General features: G+C 40.5%; 1 protein-coding gene across 1 annotated transcript; it reads right to left on the bottom strand.

Moving 5' to 3' along the window:
* Window positions 1–19,709: 19,709 nt before the first annotated feature.
* Window positions 19,710–20,396, bottom strand: LOC145411628 (protein FAM200A-like). Its single transcript, XM_080281636.1, has one exon. The coding sequence runs from the start codon at window positions 20,394–20,396 to the stop codon at window positions 19,710–19,712; it is 687 nt and encodes a 228-aa protein (XP_080137762.1).
* Window positions 20,397–23,917: the final 3,521 nt, after the last annotated feature.

Raw genomic sequence — 23,917 nt, 5'->3', positions numbered from 1 at the left:
CTAGCGATCTTCTCACCTACCTTTCAGACTCCTGGTCATCCTCCTTTCGGGACTTTGGCGAAAGCTTTGCCATTGCACTTGACATCTCAAAGGCTTTCGATCGAGTCTGGCATAAATCTTTAATTTCCAAACTGCCCTCTTACGGTTTCTATCCTTCTATCTGTGCCTTCATCGCTAGCTTCCTTTCTGGTCATTTTATAACCACTGTTGTAGACGGCCATCGTTCTTCTCCTAGATCTATCAACAGTGGTGTTCCTTAGGGCTCTGTCCAATTACCAACTCTCTTCCTTGTATTCATCAATGACCTTCTAAGCTGTACATCTAACCCTATCCACTCATATGCTGATGACTCCACCCTTCACCTTTCCATTCGGTTCCCGCAATGCCCATCTCAGCAGTTACTTCAACAAACAAGGGATGAGGCTAAGGCACACCTAATGTCTGACTTGGCTCGTATCTCTGACTGGGGTAAAAATAATATGGTTGTTTTTAATGCATCTAAGACTCAGTTCTTACACCTATCAACCCGTCAAAATCTTCCACAGGTATACCCACTAATGTTTAATAATATTCAGCTTAATCCTGCATCATCCTTGAACATGCTTGGGGTTTCATTTACACGGGACTTAACTTGGAAAGATCATATTACATCTCTTGTAAAATCTGCTTCCAAGAGATTGGGTGTGCTAAGCCGACTCCGTTATTTCTTTATCCCTGCACAATTGTTGACTCTATACAGGGGTTTTATCCGCCCCTGTGTGGAGTACAACTCTCATGTGAGGGGAGGCTCCCCACATACAGCTCTTCTCAATAGAGTTGAGTCAAAGGCTTTTCGTCTCATTAACTCTCCTCCTCTTACTGGCTCCCTTCAACCTCTGTCTCTTAGCCGCACTGTTGCATCTTTATCTCTTTTCTATCGCTACTTTAATGGTCACTGCTCCTCTGAACTGTCTGCATGCATTCCTCCACCTCTACGACGGGCGCGTAGCACCCGTCTAGCAGCAAACTCTCATCCCTTTTCTGTCCAACTCTCTAATGCAAGAGTTAACCGTTACTCCCAGTCCTTCATTTACGCAACAGGTCAACTCTGGACCTGTCTCCCTCTGTCTGTATTTCCTGCTCCCTATGATCTCCAGTCTTTCAAACGCAGTGTGTCCAGGCATCTCGAAATGAACGGATCTTGAATTTGGCTCTCTCTTGTATTTTGTTTTTCTCTTGGAGGGAACTGTTATTGCGGGCTCATGGTCTTTGGTTCCTTCTTCCTCGCATAAAAAATATATATATATATATATATATATATCGGTAAACATATTAGTATAAATTTATTTATTTGTTTATTGATTTATTACATGAGGTTCTTTGAAAGTAGTGATAAGAAATAGGGAAGTGGGCATGGAAGCAAAAATGTCGCTGCATGACAGTATTAACATTCCAACTCTAACGTATGTAAGTGAAGCTAGTACCTTGTTGGAAGGATAGTAGTCAAGAGTGTGAGCAGTGGAAATGAGTTATTTGAGAGGGGCATATGGAGTTACATGGATAGACAGACTGACAAGTGGGGAAGTGCAGAAGAGTTGTGGTGTGGACGTGTGTGTGATAGCGTTAGGAGATATACACTCAGGTGGCTTGGCCATGTGGACAGGATGGAGAGCGAGAGACTAAGGAGGAGAGGGTGAGTGAGGTGGAGGGGGGAGGAGAGGGACGGGGATACCAAGGATGAATGGAGGGGGGGAGAGGGAGGAGGAGACCAAGGATGAGATGGAGAGGGGGAGAGAGAGAGGGAGGAGGAGACCAAGGGAGGGATGGAGTGGAGAGGTATATCAAAGAAGGATTTGTGAACTGGGGGAAGAGCATTGAAATGGCACGGGACAGGGCGACATGGAGGTGATTTGTTTGTGGCCACCCTTTACGGAATTGAGGCGTCCGGCTGTAGATAGACAGATGGATAGACAAACGTGAGATGGAAGTCGGAAATGGGATCAGGGGGGTTAAAATGGTTAGAATTTTTGGCATGGAAGGAATGTTAACTGTGAGATCAAGGACATAATTTCTGATACATTCCTGGTCTCTTCAGCGGATATTTATTCACCTCGACACTTTTCACTACAACCTAAGCCGAATCAAAATTGTCCAGTAGCAGTAAGAACAAGCTATAAATGTCGTCCTCGGGCTGAAAGGGTTAAACGTCTAATCAAATACTTGGTTATATTACAATGGGTGGAACTCGGGATTGGGACGGGGCGTTCAAATGACGAGGAGGCACAGTAGAGATCAAAATGAAGGTATGGTTATATCATGTGTGATAAAACTCGGGACTGAAATGGCAGCCTCTTTACTCTTTCTTTAAGAGATGTTTCTTCAGCCGTAAAATCGTCTGGCTGCATCAAGAAAAAGTAGATAAGACTCTGAATTCAGATGGATTGAGGGAGACTTTAGCTTCCCTAACTACTAAAGGTTTTCCACTAAGCTGAAAAGAAAAAAAAAATCGTCCGTGGTGACATTTACTGGAAGACTAAATAAGGCGACACTGCATCTCCTCCTCAACCCCGTGACGTACTCAGTATGTTTTATCCTGGTTATGGGCAGACGATTTTATTCAACTAAAGAGACGCCTCCTCGGGGTGAAGGAGTTCAGAGATTAATCCCTTCAGCCGAGTACGTCTGTCACGGTAAACAAAGAACGATACCTTGAGGTAATGAGGAGGTTTTGGACACCAGGAAGATGTAGGGGCATCACTTGTGGGTAGCAATGGTTCCAGCGGGATGGAGCCGCCCCACACACTTCAGACAACGTTGAAGTGGCTGCGACAAAGATTCGGGGATCGACTGATCAGTAGGAAGTGTGACCCAGAGTGGGCCCCACACTCACCGGACCTGAATCCCTCAGATTTCTATCTGTGGGGTTATCTGAAGGATCATGTTTATGAAAACCACCTCCAGACAATCAGAAACTTGAAAACAGAAATCACGGCCATCAGAGCTATCCCAAGAGAGGAATGTATGCGCGTAGACTGACAAATTCGCGCGCCGCATTCAGGAGTGTCTGCAACGTCGAGGTGGCCATTTGCAACACATTTTGACAAGGTCATAAAAAACAGACCATTTGAATTGCAGCACCCAAACTTTCAGGACCGTTTTGTTATCAACTCAACTAAACATGAATGCAAAAATAAAGCAAATCTCTTAACAGTTGTATAAATGACACTTTTAAGGGGTTACATTCATTTTGGGTCACTCTGTACAATATAAAATAAAAGAACTTGTTCCAATACCGAAACCTGTGGCACATCAGTCGCCACGGGCACACTTTCCGACTCCACACCTATAACGTTAACCCCTTAGTAATATGAAGTCATTTTTTTTATTTATTTTTTATAATGAGGCAAGCGATGGATGATTTCATTCAACGATATTGTTCAACTCTTTTAGGTACGAGGTTGCCCATCCGGTTCGAAAACGTTCTCCTTGGGACCAGAGCTGAAGATAATTTGATGTAAGCAAGAATAAAACTGAAAAAACGCGCTCGTGGTAGAGCTGTTTATTACATAGTGGTGCTTCCTGTCAAGGCAGCTACTTAATCATATATCAAATTTTCCACAGATTCTTCCTCTTCCTCATTAACCCTTCATTGTGAGCCGTCTTCCACAGAGGACACCAGGCATTTTTGATGGTTAATGTTTTGTACTAGTTAGTTCTAAACTGTGGATCAACCAACACGCAACGATGAGCCTGAAAGCGTTGGGCAGTATTAAGAACGAAATACAAAAGGCGCCATGGGGTATTTTGCAGACGATTCTAAGCAATCCACTTAAGATGAATAAAATCGTCTGACGGTACCGAAGGAAAAAGAAACAATGTATTCAGGAAGTTAAACTGGTCTGTGACACTATCATAAGTTCTTTGAAAGTCTTAAGATGGTTCTATTTAATGACCTAGTTCACCAGTACTGACTGTTCCTAAGAAGGTTATTAGGATAGACAAACAGATAGATAGACAGATAGACAGACAGAGACAAACAGCTCGAGAGAGAGAGAGAGAGAGAGAGAGAGAGAGAGAGAGAGAGAGAGAGAGAGAATGTTTCAGAGGCCACACAGACCTTACGATCTTCCGAAGGTACTCAAAGTAAACAGAAAAACATTCCTAATTACAGGAGTTTGAGAAAACAGCTTGCTTGCCTGTGTTGCTGAAGTGTAGAACTCCGATACGCCAATGTCTTTTTCATCTTAACTCTTGCCACTGTCAGTCGATTACATTCAGCTTAGGAGAGACTGAGAGACTTTAAAAAATGTAAGGGTTAGATGCAGCCTTCATTAATCTCTACACACCTACAGACCATTCCTAAGTTCAGTGAAACTGACTGATAGTAGCAGGAATGAAAAAAAAAAAAAAAAAAAAAAAAAAAAAAAAAACGCCGGAGTCAGAGGGTCAAGTATGAAAAAAAGAGAAAAAATGTACTGTAAACACCTTCCGTAAAGTTTCAGGCAACCCCCGCTGGATTCCACGGGCAATACGCATTCTTCTGCCGTGTGTCATTTTGTTTCGCTCATCTTCTGCGCAGTATTCCTTGCTTTCTTTCCTTTTTTCCGTTTCCTTTGTTTCTTTTTTTTTTTTCCGCGTGTACATTTTGAAGTGCCCACAGACCTACTCGTATGTTTTCCAAGAGAGAATAGTATAACCCATACACTGCAGCCTGTTTCAGACAATGTAACATACAGATGGTAATATATAGATGGTGTCGAGAGAGAGAGAGAGAGAGAGAGAGAACGAATATGAAAGGAATACTGAATTATGGCTGGCAAGAGTAGCTAAAAGGCTTACTGAGGCTTAGAAGGAAGAAGCGAACAAGGAAGTTGAGATGTGTGTGTGTGTGTGTGTGTGTGTGTTCTTACCTTACCTAATTGTTCTTACCTAATTGTATCTTTACAGAAATGAGTCAAGCTCGTACTGTCCCGTGTCTTAAACCATATTTATCGTACATATCCTTACATTTGTGAATTGTTTTGGCACACACTATTTCATTCGGTAGTGCATTCCATTGATCAATTGCTCTGTTTGGGAAACTGAATTTCCTTACGACTTTATCACCTCTCTTCTTATGCAGTTTTTTGCAGTGTCCTCTTGCTGATGCTTCTCCATATGTTAAGTAATCATTTATGTCTATTTTCTCCTTCCCGATATGCACTTATAAAGCATTATCATGTCACCTCTTTTCCTTCTCTCCTGTAGTGTTGGTAGATTCAGTTTATTTAGTCTTTCTTCGTAGCTTAGGTCCCTTAAGCTTGGTATCCATCTTGTAGCGGCCCTTTGAACTTTTTCAATCTTGTCTATGTGTTTTTTGAGATGAGGACTCCAGACTACTGATGCATATTCCAGGGTTGGTCTAATGAATGATGTTATTATCCTTCTTAGCATGTCTTCATTTATGTATGTGAATGCTATTCTCATATTTGCAAGCAGTGTATACATGTTCCGTACCTTCTCGCTGATGTGGTCAGCCGGAGATAGTCTGTTATTAATAATCATACCTAGGTCTTTCTTTCTGATGTGTATAGGGTTTTATTTCATAACTTATAATCCCAATCAGGTCTTGTTCCACTTTTACCAAACTTGATTACATGACACTTGTCCACATTGAATTCCATTTGCCATGTACTACTCCATTCATGAAGTTTATTTAATTCTTCTTGTAGCTCTTTACAAGAGTCTGTGTTAGTAATTCTCCTTTGTATTTTTGCATCATCTGCAAACATATTCAGATAGCTCTCATTTCCAGTGTTACTGTTTATATCATTTATATACACTAAAAACATGAACCTTGTGGTACTCCACTAGTCACTTCTTTCCATGATGAGTAGTTTCCTCTTAGTACTGTTCTCATTTCTCTTTTTATGAGAAAGTCTTGCATCCAACAAAACAGTCTGCCTCGAATTTCTCCTTGATGGTACAGTTTCCATAAAAGTATTTGGTGTGGTACTGTGTCAAAAGCTTTCTTGAAATCTAAATAGATACTGTCCACCCATCCTTCCCTTTCCTGTATTGTGTTTGTTACTCTGTCATAGTAGCTCAACAGATTAGTAACACATGATTTTCCTTTTCTGAAACCAATCTGTCTTTCTGTTATCATACTGTGTTCTTCTAGATGATTTACCCAAGCTTTTCTTATAAGCTTTTCTAATATCTTGCTTACAACACTGGTCAGTGATACTGGTCGGTAGTTGAGTGGATTTTGTCTATTTCCTTTCTTGAATAAGGGGACAATATTTGCTCTTTTCCAAATATCAGGTAGTTTACCTTGACTCAAGGATTTCTTGAAAATTAAAAATAATGGTTTACTTAACTCCTTTGCACATTCTCGTAGTACCCAACATGAAATTTCACCAGGACCACTTGCTTTTCCTCTGTCTAATCTACTTAACTCCTCCTGTATTACTTTTTCTGCTATTTGTATATCTGGTAGTATGTGTGGACATGCATGTTCCACATAGTCCCTCTCAAAATGTTTTTCTTCTGTAAAAACTAATTGGAAATTCTTATTTAGTGTTTCACAAATATCTATCTCTTGTGTATAAGTGATTCCCTCGTCCGTAATGGATTGTATTATATCTTTTACTTTGGTTTTGCTTCTGATGTAGCTGTAAAACAGCTTTGGTTGATCACTACTTTTATTTATTATATCCTCCTCAAACTGTTTTTGGGCTTCCCTCCTTATTCTTGTATAATCGTTTCTTGCCTGTTTGTAATTATTATACGCCCTTTCACTATTGTGTCTTCTGTATCTATTCCACAACAAATCTCTTCTTTCTTTTGATTTTTTACATTCTGTATTGAACCATTTCTGTATTTTCTTATCGCTTCTTTGTGCTGTGGGATGTACTTCTGGACTCCTATTTCATAAAAATCACAGAATTTTTTATATACATCATTTAAATCTTGTCCTCTAAGCTCATTTTCCCAATCAACTTCTAAGAAATACTTCTTTAGGTCTTGATAATTTCCCTTTTTATAGTTTAGGCTCTTTTTGTAACTGTCATTGCTGTTACCTATGTCATATGCTATCCTGAAGTTATAATTTAGTACTGCATGATCGCTTTTGCCGAGTGGAGGGTGATATATTAAACTGTCAGTATCATTTTCTTGTCTAGTAAATATTAGATCTAGCACTGAAGGTACATCAAGTCCTCTTTCTGGTGGTTTCCCTCACATGTTGCATCAGGAAAAACTCCTGCACGAGATCCAGGAGCTTTTGGTCCCAACAGCTTTCTTGGCTAATTATATCTAGAGTATTCCAATTTATATTTGTATTAAAATCCCCAGCTAGTATAATTCTTTCCGATTTCTCTTCCATTTTATGTAGTAATGATCTTAAACTCTGAATTGTACTCTCTGCCAGGTCCTCATATTCATCTCTTTCCCATGTGTTTGATCTGGGTGGCATGTACAAATTGGCTACAATTACTTTCCCTTCAGATGTGTTGATCTCTACTGCAAGCAGTTCTACTTGTGATGGTATATCTAGTTTTATTTCATTGACTTTTAGATTTTTCTTAGTTAATATTATAATTCCCCCTCCTTTTTTTAAATTTCTGTCTCTTCTCCATATATTGTATTCCTCTAAGTTTAGTATGTCATTGGATATCCTTGGTGTTAATTTTGTTTCAGTTAGGCATATTAATTGTGGTTCATTTTCTCTGACATAATCATTCATCTCTAGTAATTTAGATACCATTCCATCCACATTTGAGTACATCAACTTTATCATCTTGTTTATATACTTGTCATGACATGGTTTTACTACCTTCCTCCTTTTTATTCCATCCTGTTTGTGTACCACTTTCGTACCTGCAATCCTATTACTTTGTAAAAAAAAATTCTTTTTCTCCTCTTCTGATCTTCCCTCATTTTTTGTTTTTGCTTCCTCCCTTTTCTCTTTCAGTAATTCCAGTTCCTTTTGTGTTAGGCATCTTTTTATCCATACATTTTTGAACTCCTCTTTTTCCATAAGATTCTTTGCATTTTTTAGTATCTCTTCCACAGTGTTTACACTCTGGAAAGTCACCTTTAGAGGTCTTGTCTTGCTTTTCTCGTATTTCCCTAACCTTTTGTGTTCCTCTGTCTTTACTACAGATTTCCTCTGATACTTCTTTCAGTAAGCTCATTACATTTGCCATCTCCTTTTTGTCTCTTGTGATCTTGTTTTTTACTTCTTCCTCTTCTATACCAGTGATTACTATAGATTTGTTTATATCTACTGAATCTCTGACTAACTTTGGATTGTTTTGGATTATTCTTTTCACTTCCTGTTTAATGCTTTTTTCCTCCACCCTTGTTTCTAAGTCTTTCTTTACTTTCACCATTTCAGCATACGTGGTTTCCACATCATTTTTGTAGCTTTGCACAGCTTCATTCACCTGGGTTATTTTCTCCTTAATATCACAGCTCTGGTCTATAAGACTGCTTACTTGCCTAATTGTTTCTGTGTCATTTTTTAACTCTTCCATAACACTCTCGTGATTGACTACTGTACTTGCCATTTCACTCATTTTCTTCCTAAGTGTACTCAGTTCCACTGTTAGTTCACTGATGGTTGTGTCTTTCTTGTTGGCCTCCCTTCCTAGTTTTTTATTTCTTCCTTTTGCAAGTGCATCTGCTTCTTTATTTCATCAATTTCATTTTTGAAAGCCATTTCTAGTTTGTTTACACGTTCAACCAGTCTATTGTGAGTCTCCACTTCAACCAGTTCTTGGTAGAAATCATCATTTTGCTTTCTACCTTTATCCCTTTTCTTTTCCAAATTTGATTTACTAAAGTATGTATCCATTTTGCAATACTAAAAGTACAGAGTATGTACTTACATTCCCCGTGCAGCTGTAGTCTAAACAAACCTCAGCTGACTCAGTGCATTCTTTCGTCTTGGTTCTCTTTTCTGTTTGAACAAGTCTTGTTTAATTTTTTTTTTTTCTTTTAATAATGAAAAATCATTTAGTCTAACCTGGTACAGAGCTTGACTCATACAAAGATACTAATTTAGGTAATGCCATTGGCCGTGCTGGTTCGGTACGGAGCTCCGATGTCGCACGTCTGCCTCGATTGACTCCCTCTGTGTGTGTGTGTGTGTGTGAGAGAGAGAGAGAGAGAGAGAGAGAGAGAGAGGGGTGAACAATGGTCGCACCCACCCCTGCAGTACTGTAAGGGAAAGGAAATAATTATGCACAAGGGAGGTGGAGCTCCCGGTGCTCCCACCCTCTATAAACTCTGGTCCACGTGAAGGTCTACTGTTCTTCTAAATTTCGTGCATTTACATAAATATTGTAGCGTTAACTCCCCAGGGGGCAGTCCCTCCGTGAGGGGTGGCCACCGGGGATCTCTCACTGCCTAAAGCGTGGCCGGGATGAATATCTACAAGTGTGCAAAATTTTGAGTTCATATGAAAACCATGACCGTGCACAAAAGCTCTGACCAGAACCACCGCCCCCGCCCCCCCTGGGTGGTGGCGTCTGGGGTCTCACCCTGCCTAAAACGTGGTCTAAGTAAAGATCTACTATTGTAAAAAAATTTCATGGTATTAGAGAAAAAAATAAAAACATGCACTGTCCCCTTTGAGGCGTTCCCCCTACCCGTAGGGCTGGTCATCGAAGGTTCTACCTGCCTAAATAGTGGAAGGGTAAATGACTACCAATATATAATATTTCGTGTTCCTGGGTTAAAAACTATGACACTATATAATGGCTTTGCGAAACCCCCGGGGGCCACCCCCTTCCCCGTGAGGGGCGACCCTCGGCGGTTCCATTCTTCCCAAAGGGGGGTCGGGATGAACATTCAACAATATGCAAAATTTCATGTTCTTCCGTTAAAAACTTTACCGGTGCTTAAAGACCTCGGCCGCGACTACAGGGGGGGGAGGGCCCTCGGGGGTCCCACCATGCTTATAACCTGGCAGTAAAGCTCCAACACTATGCAAAAATTCGTGTTCCCGGGTAGAAAAACTGGCTGTGCCTAATGGGAAACCCGAGCGCCACTGCCCCCGTGGAGGGTACTGCCCCCATGGAGGGTGGTTCTCGGGTGTCCCATCCTGCCCGAAACCTGGCCCTGGGAAGGTCTACCGTTCTGCAAAATTTCGGTTTCTAGCAATCCTTCCATAAGGCTTAAATCTCATTCTTCAAGAAAGGTCAGTGACTCAGTGAGTGGGTGACACAGTTAGAGACAAGCACTACACCGGGCTGCCCTTGTGGGTGCAGCAAAATGGCAAGGGGAATACTAAGAGTAAAAATAGAGCATATGGAGAAAAGGAGAGGAAAGAGGCAAGACAGAGGAGTAAGGAGGAGGAGAAAGAATATAAAACGAAAATGATTAGTGGGAAACAGAGATAACATGAGATAAGAGGGAAGTGAGGTGTCAGGTGTGAAATGGGGAGGGAAAAAAGAGAACGGAGGGAGGTAAAGAATCAAAACAAGAAAAGTACGAATATGTAAATTGTGAAAAAGAAAGATGTAACACAAAAGATGGAAAGATAGGGTATGGAGATAATATGAGAGAGAAAATAAGAGACAAAATATGGAGAAAAGAGACTGAATAGCACAGATACTGAGACTAATGTTTGGAGGAAAAAAAAAAAAAAGTAAAGAAAAGAAAGGGCGGAGGTTAAAAGCAAGGACACTGGTAACAAGACGCGGGGATGGAGAAATGGAAGAAGCAAAAAAGTAGAGAGGAGAGAAGAGGATAGAGATGGAGAAACGAAAGTGATGTAACAAAAGAACAATGAAATGATATGGACGGAACGAGGAGAACGACGGAAGACGAAGAAGTGAAAGTGGAAAATGACTGGGCTAGTAAAACAAAAATAAGAGATGATGATTGAGAGATGGCGAGGTAGACGTGGCAGGAAGAACCCAAAGGAGAATATGGTGAGAAAGAGAACGGCAGAGAGATGGGCATGGAGAGAAGAAACACGAGAAAAGTTAAGAGAAAAACAGATAAAATGCAGGAGACAGAGATAGGTGTGGAGGAAAGAGACAGGTGAGGAAAGTTATGAGAATGAAAATAAGAAAAATACAAAGAAGTACTACGGAGGAAGACAAAGGAGAAAGTGAAGTAAGGGTGGAAAAAGACAGATAAGAGGAGAGAGAGATGAAGAGATTGGGTAGGAGGGATGAGACAGGTGAGAAAGGTGTTCAGCAATAAAGGATAAGTGTGGCACGATGTCTTCATTAGGGGAACACAGAGAAACTTTTACACTCAGTCCACATACACCACCTACACCTCTACTCCCCGCCTACCTCCCCTGGTCCTCACACTCACTGAATCGAAAGTATATAGCCTAAATAGATACAGAAAAAAAAAAAAAAAAAAACAGGGGAAGAAAATCACCACATAATATTTGATGCTGTTTTACAGATAATAATAATTAATGATAGACGTAAACATGGAAAGAAATTAAAGAAGGAAACACAGAAAGAACAAGAAAGTAGGACACAGAAGGGAAATCCATAAGTAATATATCATCATCATCATCTAGTCCTGTGTTGCTCCATGAGGAGCGTAAAAGCCCGGGGATAGGCAAGTTGGTCCTGACATTAAATGAGAGCAATCAGCCTCACTTATCCCTGATTACCATTACGTGAATAATAAACCCCAACCACCACTTGGTGGTGCCATAATTTGGCACCACCCAACGTAGTAAATGGTTTCATGGTGTACAGGAAACAATGTGGTTTGTCACTCAGTGTAGAGTCACCCATAGGCAGAAAGAAGAGGAAAGAATGAAGGGGAAAAAAGCCAGAAGAGGGAGTGTAGTCACCCGTAGGCATAAGGAAGAGGAAAGAACGAAGGGAAGAAAGGTTGAAGACGAAAGGAAAGGAGGAAAAGGACAGGGTAGTCATCCGAAAGGAGCACTCCGTCGAGTGAGTGGATAGTGAGCTCCCCCACCTACGCTGAATATTAAACATCTTTAAAACGAAAGTCAATAAGTAACCATAATTAACACTGAGTATTGGAAATGCCAGACAAGGAACTAAAATCAATTTCTATCTAATAACGTGAATTATTACAAATGCCATCAGTAGATCCGGAAAAAAAAAAAATGGGAAGGAAAGAAATGAGGAAATAAGGTAAACAAGTGACAAACAACTTCAACCATTGCGAGTGTTATTTTGAACTAGAGGGGGCACTCAGTAGAGCACATCTCTCCGACTAGGGCAACAAATTTCCAAATCATACTTCATAATGGGTTAGGTTTTCGCTTCATTGATTAGGGTTTCGCAAAAAGTACTTTCCGGATCCAGAATCTGTAATACGACCCGGATCGGTCTCAATGTTAATCGATTGCTCCCTGGGACATGGGCTATCTACCCACCAAATTTGGTCCAAATCTCTCCTTTAGCTTTTGAGTAATCCTGCTAACAGACAAACTAACAAACAGAGGTGAAAACATAATCTCCTTGTCGAAAACAAAAGTATATAAATAAAGAAAAATACGCAGAAATAAAAACAAGGAAAGAATTATCAGAGTATCACATAAGGTCAAGTATAACAAATGTGAAATTTCCACGCTGAGAGCAAAACAAATTTAGGAATTAAAATAACGTCAGGTTATTACACTCTTCCTCCTCCATCAGCCTCCTGCCTCTCCTGGGCTTCACACTCAAGGAAATAAATAAACAGAATAAAACAGTAGATGATAAAAAGCAACATCTAACTAGAAAGTGCTCAGAGCGCACACCTCCGCCAATGCCATCGCCATCAAAGGGATCCGGATCCAAATCCGGATCCACACCCAACTTTAATCTACTCTTTCTTGGTCCATGGCCCACCTTTCCACACAATTGCATAGAAACTCATTTGGTTCTCTTGGAGATACTCTGCGAGATACTCCGGATCCGGATCCAGATCCGCACCAAAATTTAATCATTTCTTCCTTGGCCCATGGTCCACCCTTCCACAAAATTTAATCAAACTCCGTTCATCACTTTTTGAGTAATCCTGCTAACAGAGACAGACAACCAAACAAACCAATGCGGGGTAGAGCATAACCTCCTTGGCGGAGGTAATAAACAACCTCATTACGCATATATATCATCAAAACAGAAGGGAAGTAATCAAGTATAGTGATTCAGTAAAGATGAGAAAGGGCTCAGGAACTGATGGAGTGTGTGGTGAAATGCTGAGGTATGGGGGTGAGATTGTTGTGGAGTGGATATGGAAGTTGTGTAGATTGGCTTGGGAAGAGGGAAGGGTTCCAGAGGACTGGAAATCAGGTATAATTGTTCCTTTATACAAAGGAAAAGGGGAGAGAGAAGTATGAGGTAACCATAGGGGTATTTGCCTTCTTAGTGTGACTGGTAAATATGGTAGAATACTCATTGACAGGGTCAGGCATATGACAGAGGAGCTAGTTGGAGAAGAACAAAGGGGATTTAGGAAGGGAAAAGGGTGTGTAGATCAGATATTTGTTCTAAGATGTTTAATGAAGAAGTATCTAGAGAAGGGAAGGAAAGTGTATGCTGCCTTCATGGACTTGGAGAAAGCTTATGACAGAATAGATGGGCAAGGTATGTGGAAGGTATTAAGAATATATGGAGTGGAGGAGAAATTGTTGAGTGCTGTGAAGATTATGTACGGAGCTAGGGCTACGGTGCGAGTGGATGGTGAGCTGAGTGAGTTCTTTGATCTCAATGTGGGACTGAAACAGGGATGTGTGGTGTCTCCATGGCTGTTTAATATATACATGGATGGGGTTGTAAAGGAGGTGCAAGGTAGGTCAGTGGATGTGGGGGTGGCTCTAATGAATGAGGGTGAGATTTGGAAGATTCCGGTGTTATTGTTTGCTGATGATACAGTATTGTTGAGTGAAGATGAATGGGAGTTGCAACGTTTGGTGAATGAATTTGGGAAAGTGTGTAGGAAGAGGAATCTGAAAGTTAATGTAAACAAGAGTAAAGTTACGGTGTTTGAGAGGAATGAAGTCACAGAATGTACAGTGAGGTTGGATGGTGGGGATATGGAGAATGTGAGTGCATTCAAGTACTTGGGTAGTGTGATGAGTAAGGATGGAACTTTGGGGGATGAAGTGCGTGAAAGGGTACAGCAGGGAAGGAAGGTTGTTGGTTCACTGAAAGCAGTGATGAGAAACAGGGGGGTGAGTATGGAAGTTAAAAAGTCACTGCATGATAGTATTGTGATCCCTACACTGACGTATGGAAGCGAGGCGTGGACCTTGAAAGAGGGGAACGAGTCAAGAGTGAGAGCAGTGGAAACGAGTTACGGTACTTGACAGGAGCATGTAGAGTGACATGGAGGGAAAGGTTGACGAATGAAGAAGTGAAGGAACGTTGTTGGGTGGATGTGGTTGAGAAGATTAAGAGAAATATACTGAGGTGGTTTGGACATGTGGAGAGAATGGAGAATGAAGACTAACTAAGAGGGTGTACTGTATGTAGGTGAGGTGGAGGAAGGAAGAGGAAGGGGTAGACCGAGGATGAGGTGGAGGGATGGAGTTGAGAGGTATATGAGGGAGGGGGGAGTGAGTTGGGGGGAGGGTAGTCAAATGGTGGGTGACAGCGACTTGGAGGCGTTTTGTCTGCGGCCACCCTTTGCGGGATTAGGGCGTCTGGCTATAGATAGACAGATAGATAGACATATTCAGTAAGAAAATATTTAGGTCAAGTACTACAAAAGTAAATTTGTTAAAGTCACATGAAAGTTGATAGCTAAACAAGTTAAAAAGCAAATAAGTGAAAAGAGTACAAGGAAACAACTCCCACCTATCTTTGGAGGCTTACACGCGGGCTAAGAAATAAGTATGTTAATAATGAGACAAGAGAAAGAAAAAAAAAGTTTAATTCTGAATATGCCAATCTGAAAAAGCTGACACCCAGATAATGAGTAAACATACGATAATAAGTGATAAATGGGAAAAAAAAAAAAAAATGAAGAAAACAGTAATGTATGTATTGGAAAACGTAAACTAGAACAAGTCCGACACTGCTAAAGTCGCAGCAAAACCACTAAATGAGACAAATAAATGAAAGTGAAGAGTAGGAAAATCAGTAAGAAATTACAATACGTCAAAGAAATTACAATACGTCAATGGTAACGTGAAAAACAAACTATTCTCACAGCAAAAGTAATATGAAATAAACTGATAAATAGCACTCTTAAATAATGAAATTAATAATGAAAGAAAATCTCAAGGTAATAAAAACTCTAAACTAGGACAAATCTGCACTAGTTAATCTCAAATAACAAAAACAAGCAATGTTAAGGTAGAAATATTAAAAAATATAAAAACTCGGAGCCAAAGGATCTATCTATATATATAGATAGATAGATAGATAGATATAAATAGATAGATAGATAGATATATGTTTTATCTATAGACAATCATACATGCCGATAAAATCTAAGACAAAAAAGAAAAAAAAAGAAAAATCAAGTAAACATTTAAATGCTAAATACGAGTAGTTTATATACATGTAACTACCAACTGTTAATAATAATAAAATAATAAGCTTTGAAAATGTATAACTGCTATAAGGTCACAAGAACCTAAATTAATATACTGATTATTAGTATTAGGAAGCTTGCAAAATATCAGGTTAAGTTTTACACTCACTCCAGCCACCACCTCTCCTCCCAGCCCTCATGCACACACTGGAAAAACAAGAAAAATCCCTCAGTAAGAAAAATCTCGTCGTTACAAATAGCGCTAATTTTGTAGAATTCTAATAATTAAGTAAATCTTTCAACAAATATATTAATAACAAAAATAATATACAAAAATCATGTAATAAGAACTTTAAAAAATCATTTACGTAAACTTAGTAAATATTACAAATACAAAATTCAAGACGCAGTTTAACTACTCACGTTACACCCAGACAATTTTATCCAGTTTAGGAGAGACTCCCTCCCTCTCATTGAAATGTTAAAAACAATCTCCATTAATCAACTCGGTACAAAGAGGCATTTTCGTTTTATATACATTTCATTCTTGCCATCACTATAAGGTTCACATTCAGCTTAACCCTATTCAGTGCACCCCGGAACACTTTTGTTATGCCCTAGCTAGTTTATACCATTAAACTCTAGTTTTTAAGAAGCTAATGCATGATTTTAACCCGAGGCGTCCCATTGACGTATGGATATGTCACCACGTTTTGTTACGGTGACACCCAATGATGTATCCATGCCGGTACGTTTTGCAATTGCGAGGTCCATCATTTGCACATTTTTCAGGTTTCACGGGTGATTTTTGGTAGAAATATGTGGGAGATCCTCTACCTGCTGTCAGGCGGGGATACTGCCTGCCCCCCCCCCCCTGCACGCCATTTTCTCGGCAACTCACCTGTTAGCAGTGACCTGGCCAGTAAAGGCATGTCGTGTCACGGTCTCTCCAATGATGAAATTCAAGGCGAAAGTGATTCCTGTGGTGAAGGACAAAGAGAGAGACAAGCCAGAGGAAGAAACAAGCAGAAGTGATGAGACAGTAATGTCGTAAAAGAAGGTGCCATATGTTGATGTGTTTGGTGAGTGAACAACGCTTGTATCGCCTATATTATTGTGTGAAAACCAATATACTCTTGTACTACATGTAAATTCGTACCAAATACATAAATATTTAACTATTATGAGTGGTTTGGAATAGGTACCCCTCCCATTGATAACATCTTCTCTGGAGCTTGGCCTGAGGGAACACGGTACCAAGGTGAGGGTACTGTTACCTGTACCATATTTCTAAACTCAACTGAGCACTTTCTGAATTTTTGATGTTTCTCATAGAAAGTGGAGGTTCTAGCCAAAAAAAAAAAAAAAAAAAAAAATGAAAATCTGCTGGGACTGGGGGGGTCATTGGTGAAAAATCTGCCAGGATGCTGTGGGTTAAGAATGTTTTCCTATTAAATCACTGGGAACACAACAAATGATGATTCTAAGCCAAAAATCTGGGTTGAAATAGGCTTTTTCTCTAATGTTAGCGATTTTTTCTCGTGGAGAGTGCTAAACAAAAAGAAAACATGAGATGATGAATGGAATATCTGAGTACAGCTGTAGTCTTAAACTGTGGGCAGGCATTCACCTTGCCCCATCTGCATCTTTTGGTAGCAAAAGGGTCAGCATTCCCTGGTGATTGGGAGAGGATTACCACAGCGTAGTACTGGAATCCACAGGGAGTCTCACAGCACCCCTTTGTATAACTCTTTTGTCATATTATAGCAGCTTTGTGCAAAGAACACTGAGTATAATTTGAAGGACCGTATGGTATGGGTGATGGGAATTATGATTTAGTGATAAAGTGATAAAGACATCGCGTAAAGAAAATATGCGTTTGATATTTTTATCATTTTAAAAGACTTCACCACTTCTCTGGAGATGGTTAATTTATGATGAGATGAAAAGAGATATTATTTTATATTTATTTATTTTTTTTTTTAATGCAAGGATGAAGGAGCTAAAGGCCAGGGGCCCGCAAACTGTTCCTTCCAAGAAAAAAAACAAAAACGATACAAAAGATAGCCAAATTCAAGATCTGTTCATCTCGAGATGCCTAGACACACTGCGTTTGAAAGACTGGAGATCATAGGAAGTAGGAAATACAGACACAGTGAGACAGTTTCAGGGTTGACTTGTCGCATAAGTGAAGGACTGGGAGTAACGGTTAACTCTTGCTTTAGAGAGATAGACAGAAAAGGGATGAGAGTTTGTTCCTTGACGGGTGCTACACGACTGTCATAGAGCTCTAGTAGAGGGATGCAAGCAGACAGTTCAAAGGAGCAGTGACCACTGAAGTAGCATTAGGAAAAGAGATAAAAATGCAACAGTGCAGCAGGGAGACAGAGGTTGAAGGGAGCCAGAAAGAGGAGGAGAGTTAATTAGACAAAAAGCCTTTGACTCCACCCTACTGAGAAGAGCTGTATGTGGGGAGCATCCCCACACGAGAGTTGTACTCTACACAGGGGCAAATATAACCCATGTAGAAAGTCAACAACTGTACAGGGTATGGAGTCAGCCTAGCACACCTAATATCTTGGAAGCAGATTTTACAAGATATGTAATATATATGATCTTTCCAGGATAAGTCCCGAGTGAATGAAACCCCAAGCATGTTCAAGGATGATGCAGGATTGAGCTGGGTATTATTAAATGTCAGTGGGTACTCCCGTGCAAGATTTTGTCGTGTTGATAGGTGTAAGAACTTAGTCTTTGATGCTTTAAAAAAAAAAACAAGATTATTTTTACCTCAGTCAGAGATACGAGCCAAGTCAGACATTAGGTGTCCCATAGCCTCATCCCTTGTTTGTTGAGGTAACTGCTGAGATGGATGCTGCAGGAACCGAATGGAAAGGTGAAGGCTGGAATCATCAGCGTACAAGAGGATAGGGTTACATGTACAGCTTTTGTCACTGATGAATAAAAGGAAGAGAATTGGTGATAGGACAAAGCCCTGGGGAAAACCACTGTTGATACATCTAGAAGAACGATGGCCGTCTACAACAGCGGCTATAGAACGACCAGAAAGGAAGCCATAGATGAAGGCACAAACAGAAGGACAGAAACCATAAGAGAGCAGTTTGGAAATTAAAGATTTATACCAGTCTCGACTGAAAGCCTTTGAGACGTCAAGTGCAATGGCAAAGCTTTCGCCAGAGTCCCGAGAGGAAGATGACCAGGAATCTGAAAGGTTGGTAAGAAGATCGCCAGTGGAGCGTCCCTCATGGAACCCATACTGATGATCAGAAAGAAGGTTGTGATAGGATACATTAAAATTTTTGTTAAGAATTGACTCATAAACTTTTGAGACACAGGATGTTAAAGCTAGCGGACGATAGTTAGATGGTTGGGAATGTCACCCTTCTTTGGGACCAGCTGAATGAGAGCAAACTTCCAGCATGAAGAGAAGGTACAAGTTGATGGACAAAGGTGAAAGAGTTTACTTAGGCAGGATGTAAGCACAGAAGCACAGTTCTTGAGGACAACAGGAAGGACTCCGTCAGGCCCATATGCCTTGTCAGCATTGAGGCCAGTGATGGCAGATAATACATCAGTTGAAGAAATTTTAATGTCAGCCATGAGGAAGTCAGAGGGGGGAAGTGATGGAACAGGGGTTCCCAAGTTTTTCCTAGCACGACCCCATTCAGCACTTTCAACTGTTCAGTGCGACCCCAAGTTAATATATATATATATATATATCCCGTGTCTATGTTTACTTCTACATTAACAGCACTATTGTGAATTTTTGGTCATATGATGGTATATATGTAAAGTATTTATATAAAGGAGAAACACAGTAAACATAATAAATTCTATTTACAAAACAAAAGGTAATCATAAATGAAATTCTCAAAATTGGCAATTACAAAGTGGTAATCCCATTTTAACACCACGTAACATGCTACTCAGTAATTACCTCTATTGCAAGTATCATACTGCACCTCATGGCTTTCTGATATTATGAGTAGCCTACTATTTGGTTTTGGACTATTTGATCAATTTTCTGTATCTGGGGGTGTATGATGTCAGGCAACACATCATACAATTTTCCAAGTTGATGTTTGTCATACGGCTACGATAGTCATTTTTAATGAACACCATTGATGAGAATGCTGCCTCACAAACATAGGTGGTTCCAAATTGTACAAGAACCTGTAAGGCTCGATTTCTTACTGTTGAATGCTTATTTGCTAAATTAATCCAAAACTTTGCTATGTCCTTATACACATCTAAGTCCACTCATGCTCATTGTCAGCTTGTAATTCTGCCATTTCAAGTGCAATAGAACCACACTGCTTTGCATCAGTTTTGAATGGAAACTGCACAAAATCAAAAGACTCGGTTAGCAACTCTGGGAATCTAGCATTCATATTCCCCGTCAGATTCTGCAAATAATCCAGTAAATCCTGTTTCCCTTCTGCGAGATCTAGTGCTTCATTAAAATCAATATCCTTTGTAGCTGTAAATTCCAAGTAGTGATGGAAATGAGAGTACTTATCAGCTTCAGCTTCTTCCCGTAGTATCTGCAGCTTGCTGACAAAAGCCTTTATTGCACCCTGAAGGTCGAACACAAATTTCCCTTTCCCTTGAAGTTCTGTGTTGAGCTTATTAACGTGCTCAAAAACGTCAGTCAGAAGTGCAAGGCGAGCAAGAAAGTGTGGATCACAAAAATAACAAGCATTCTTGTGCCCCTGATCTTGCAAGAATGTGGCCAGTTCACGGCGAAGAAGGAAAACTCTTTTCAAGGTTTTTCCTCTTGACAGCCACCTGACAGCAGTATGCATTAGCAGTGTGTTATGATTAGAATTTTCAGTGATGCACAACTGTTTGAACATGCGAGAATTCAGGTCCCTAGCCTTCCCATAATTGACAGTGGAAATGACTACCTGCATCACATCAGAGAAGTTCGGAGACATGTCTTTTGAAGCCAAACTCTGACGATGGATAATACAGTGGTTTATTTTAATGTGAGGATGTTTTCTTGATAGAATTCCACGCACCCCAATATTCTTGCCCATCATTGATGGAGCACCATCCATGCTACATTCAATTACTTTACTCCAGTCCAGGTTGTTTTCAGTGAAGAACTTATCTATAGCATTAAATATATCCTCACATCTTGTTGTACTTTCGAGTGAAATGCAAGCAAGCAGTTCCTGTGACAGAGCTTTCCTTTAGAAATCTTCCGAAGATTAGAAGTTGCGGTTATGCTGTAATATCATTTGACTCGTCCAGTGCCAGGGCTGTCCATGGGGAATTTCTGAAGTCTTGCAAACTTTGCTCTTTCAGGCCTGCTGCAATACCCTGCATGCGTCTTGTTATGGTATTATTGCTGAGAGAAGCCTCATCAACAGCTTCAAGGATCTTTTTAGCAAATGGTTCACCCTCAAATACTTCACAAAAGTTTTTTAAAGCAGGCTTTATGATAGTCTCACCCTCTGTGAAAGGTCGCTTTTGCTGAGCAATGAGGAAAGCTGTCTTATACGAAAACATTTCCATCTTTTCCTTCTGAGATAGTGCTCTGCATAAAATTGCCTGAGACTTGGTTAGATATTCATAACGATGATGAAAAATTCTCTTGCGGGCCTATTCTGAGAGAACAGCAATATTTGCGTGCGTTTCCATGTGTCTCGGTAGTTTATTAGGCTTCAGTGATTCCTCAGCAAGTTCTTTAGAACACATTACACATATACCTTTACCACTGACATCAGCAATTCCATACTTGTCGAGGAATGATGGATTAATAGAGCGTTTCCGTTTCTTGGCTGATGTTTCAGATGGTATCTTTAAAAACCTCTCCATAATGCCTGGAAGAAAATTGCACGTATTACTAAAAATATTTTGCTTAATGTTATTAATTAGCAATGCAAATAAAGTATCTTCAAAACAGTGACGCAACATCATCACTTCTCTTTCCATTATAATACCTCCTTTGCTGCACAATATCATAGCATTGCACCATCTTACCACACTAAAATACCACATTAAATCACCAGTTGTCTGCAGTATATATATATATACGTTCCACACAAACCCCAGATTGCAACAGTACTAATGTATTCCTCTCAAGCTCAGAGCACAACTGGTCAATGTCCAACTTCCAACTAACAGTACTTAACAGTACACTCATAAAAATATAGTTGCATCATAGTTTTGAGTTAGAAAAAGGCTAAGTTTTAAGAATATTAATAACACCTCGAAAATACTAAATTTCAATGATTAAATTTTTTTTTGAATATTATTATTATTTCGTTTACTTAACACCATGTCTTGTACCCGCAGTTAAGAACCAGTACAATATACCATAAAAAAACACACTTCACTAGCAACACGAACCTGTCACTCCAAAGCCCAGAATTCAACTGAGAGTCTGGGGCTGGGCGATCAGCGAAGCTACACTGCAACAGCGCCAGTCATATAACTGAACACGTATTATACGCGTATAACTGATGACATATGAAACACGTTAAGCCTCACCCATGTAGTTAGATATAAAAAACGAGCCATACACAGCACAAGCAACGCCAGACCTACACGTCTCACCACGCCACACCAGCGACAACCCGCTTAGCCCCAGTCGGCTGCCGCGCCAAACAATCAGGTGACACGCAGTCAGCTGACGCCATGTGCACACATACACACACACGCACCGCGTCGCCCACTTGGCCGGCTCAGGACAGGACAGTTCGCCACACACACACACACACACACACACACACACACACACAAAGCGACACCACCGAACCACAAACCTGCAGGTACAAGCTGGGTACTGGTATCAATTATGACTATTTAATTGCATAATTGTTTTTAGATAGAAAACGGATAATAATGTAAAAAAATACCTTAAGTATAATACGGTACCTGTAATGATAATCATACGGTAATAATTTTAACTATTCATGGCATGAAGCTTATGGCTTAGATTCTGTTTCGTACCCCCAGGCCTTGTGGGTACCTCAGCGACCCCACCGACCCCATGACCTGCTTGTGACCCCACATAATGAGCATTCCGACCCCACTTGGGGTCCCGGCCCCTGGTTTGGGAACCCCTGTGATGGAAGAACAGCACTGGAATCATCTATGGTGGAATTGGTGAAAGTCTGGGCGAACAGATCTGCTTTATACGTAGAACATATAGCTACAGAGCCATCAGAGTAAAAAAGAAGAGGCAAGGATGATGAGGTAAAGTTGTCAGAAAGGTTTTTGGCAGGGTGCCAGGAGCTAGAAGAATTCGAGTTGGAGAGTTGTGAGCATTTGGTATGGATGAAATTATTTTTAGCAGGGCGAAGAACAGCCTTAGCATGATTCTGGGCAGAAACATAAAAAAGATGTGATTCAGGGGTGGATTGGCTCTGGTACCTTTTATAGGCCCCCTCCTTGTTGCGGACAGCATTAGCACAAGCGTGATTAAACCAAGGCTTTCTTGCATTATTCAAAGGATATGAGTAAGGAATATATGCTTCTATGCCTGAGAGAATAAACTCCGTAATGCGCAAGGCATACACAGATGGCTCCCAGCCATGGACGCAATATTCATTTCATGGAAAATCAAAGAAATACTGCCTTAGGGCCTCCCAATCTGCAGCTCCAAAGTGCCACAATCGACGTTTCTTTGGAGGGTCTACAGGCCACACCGGAGCAATAGGACAGGTTAAGGGGAGCCCTGTGAAGAGGAAACATTAACAGTGTAAGCGGAGAGGTTAGTTGTAAAGAAGAGGTCATGTATGTTGGAGCCCTGTCCAAGGTGGTCAGGGATATGGGTAGAGTGCTATACAAGCTGTTCTAGGTCATTAAGGATAGACAAGATGAAGGCTTGTTCACAAGGTGGATCAGTGAAAGGAGAGGAAAGCCAAGGGTGGTGGTGAATGTTGAAATCTCCTAGAATGGAAATTTCAGAGAAAGGAGAAATGGATAGAATGTGTTCCACCATAAATGTAAGATAGTCAGAGAATTTTTCATAGTCAGTAGAATTAGGAAATAAGTAAACAGCGCTGATATCTTTAGTCAGAGAATGACAAGAAAGCCAAAGCCAGAGAGTAAAGAATTTAGAAGAATCAAGTTCAGGAACACGAGAGCTAGATAAGTTGCTGCGTACGTATACACAACAGCCACCTTTGGCTTTGAAATGAGTAAAAAAAAGCAGGAGGATACAGAAAAGGGTTTGCTATCAGCTGCCTCAAACAACTGAGTCTCAGTTGGGAAGAGGTGAGGTTTAGAGAAGGAGAGGTGGTGCTCAACAGAGCGAAAGTTATAGGAAAGGCCGCAAATGTTGTAGAAATAAAGTGAGTCGGACAGTGGTTCCAGGCAGCTCACCGAGTCGTCTCCGGGAAAGAGGCGGATGGTGGGGGCTTTTATGGTCCCCCCCCCTCGGGGACTCCGGGGCTTGGTTATAAGTTGCCATTTTTCTTTTCTAATTTTGAAAAGGAAGTGTAGT

This window comes from Coenobita brevimanus, chromosome 90, assembly GCF_032717465.1.
Source record: "Coenobita brevimanus isolate Jiangsu-jjx chromosome 90, ASM3271746v2, whole genome shotgun sequence".
NCBI classification, from domain to species: Eukaryota; Metazoa; Arthropoda; class Malacostraca; order Decapoda; family Coenobitidae; genus Coenobita; species Coenobita brevimanus.
Note: the sequence above shows the minus strand (reverse complement) of the source record. Positions and strands in the feature narration are given on the sequence as shown.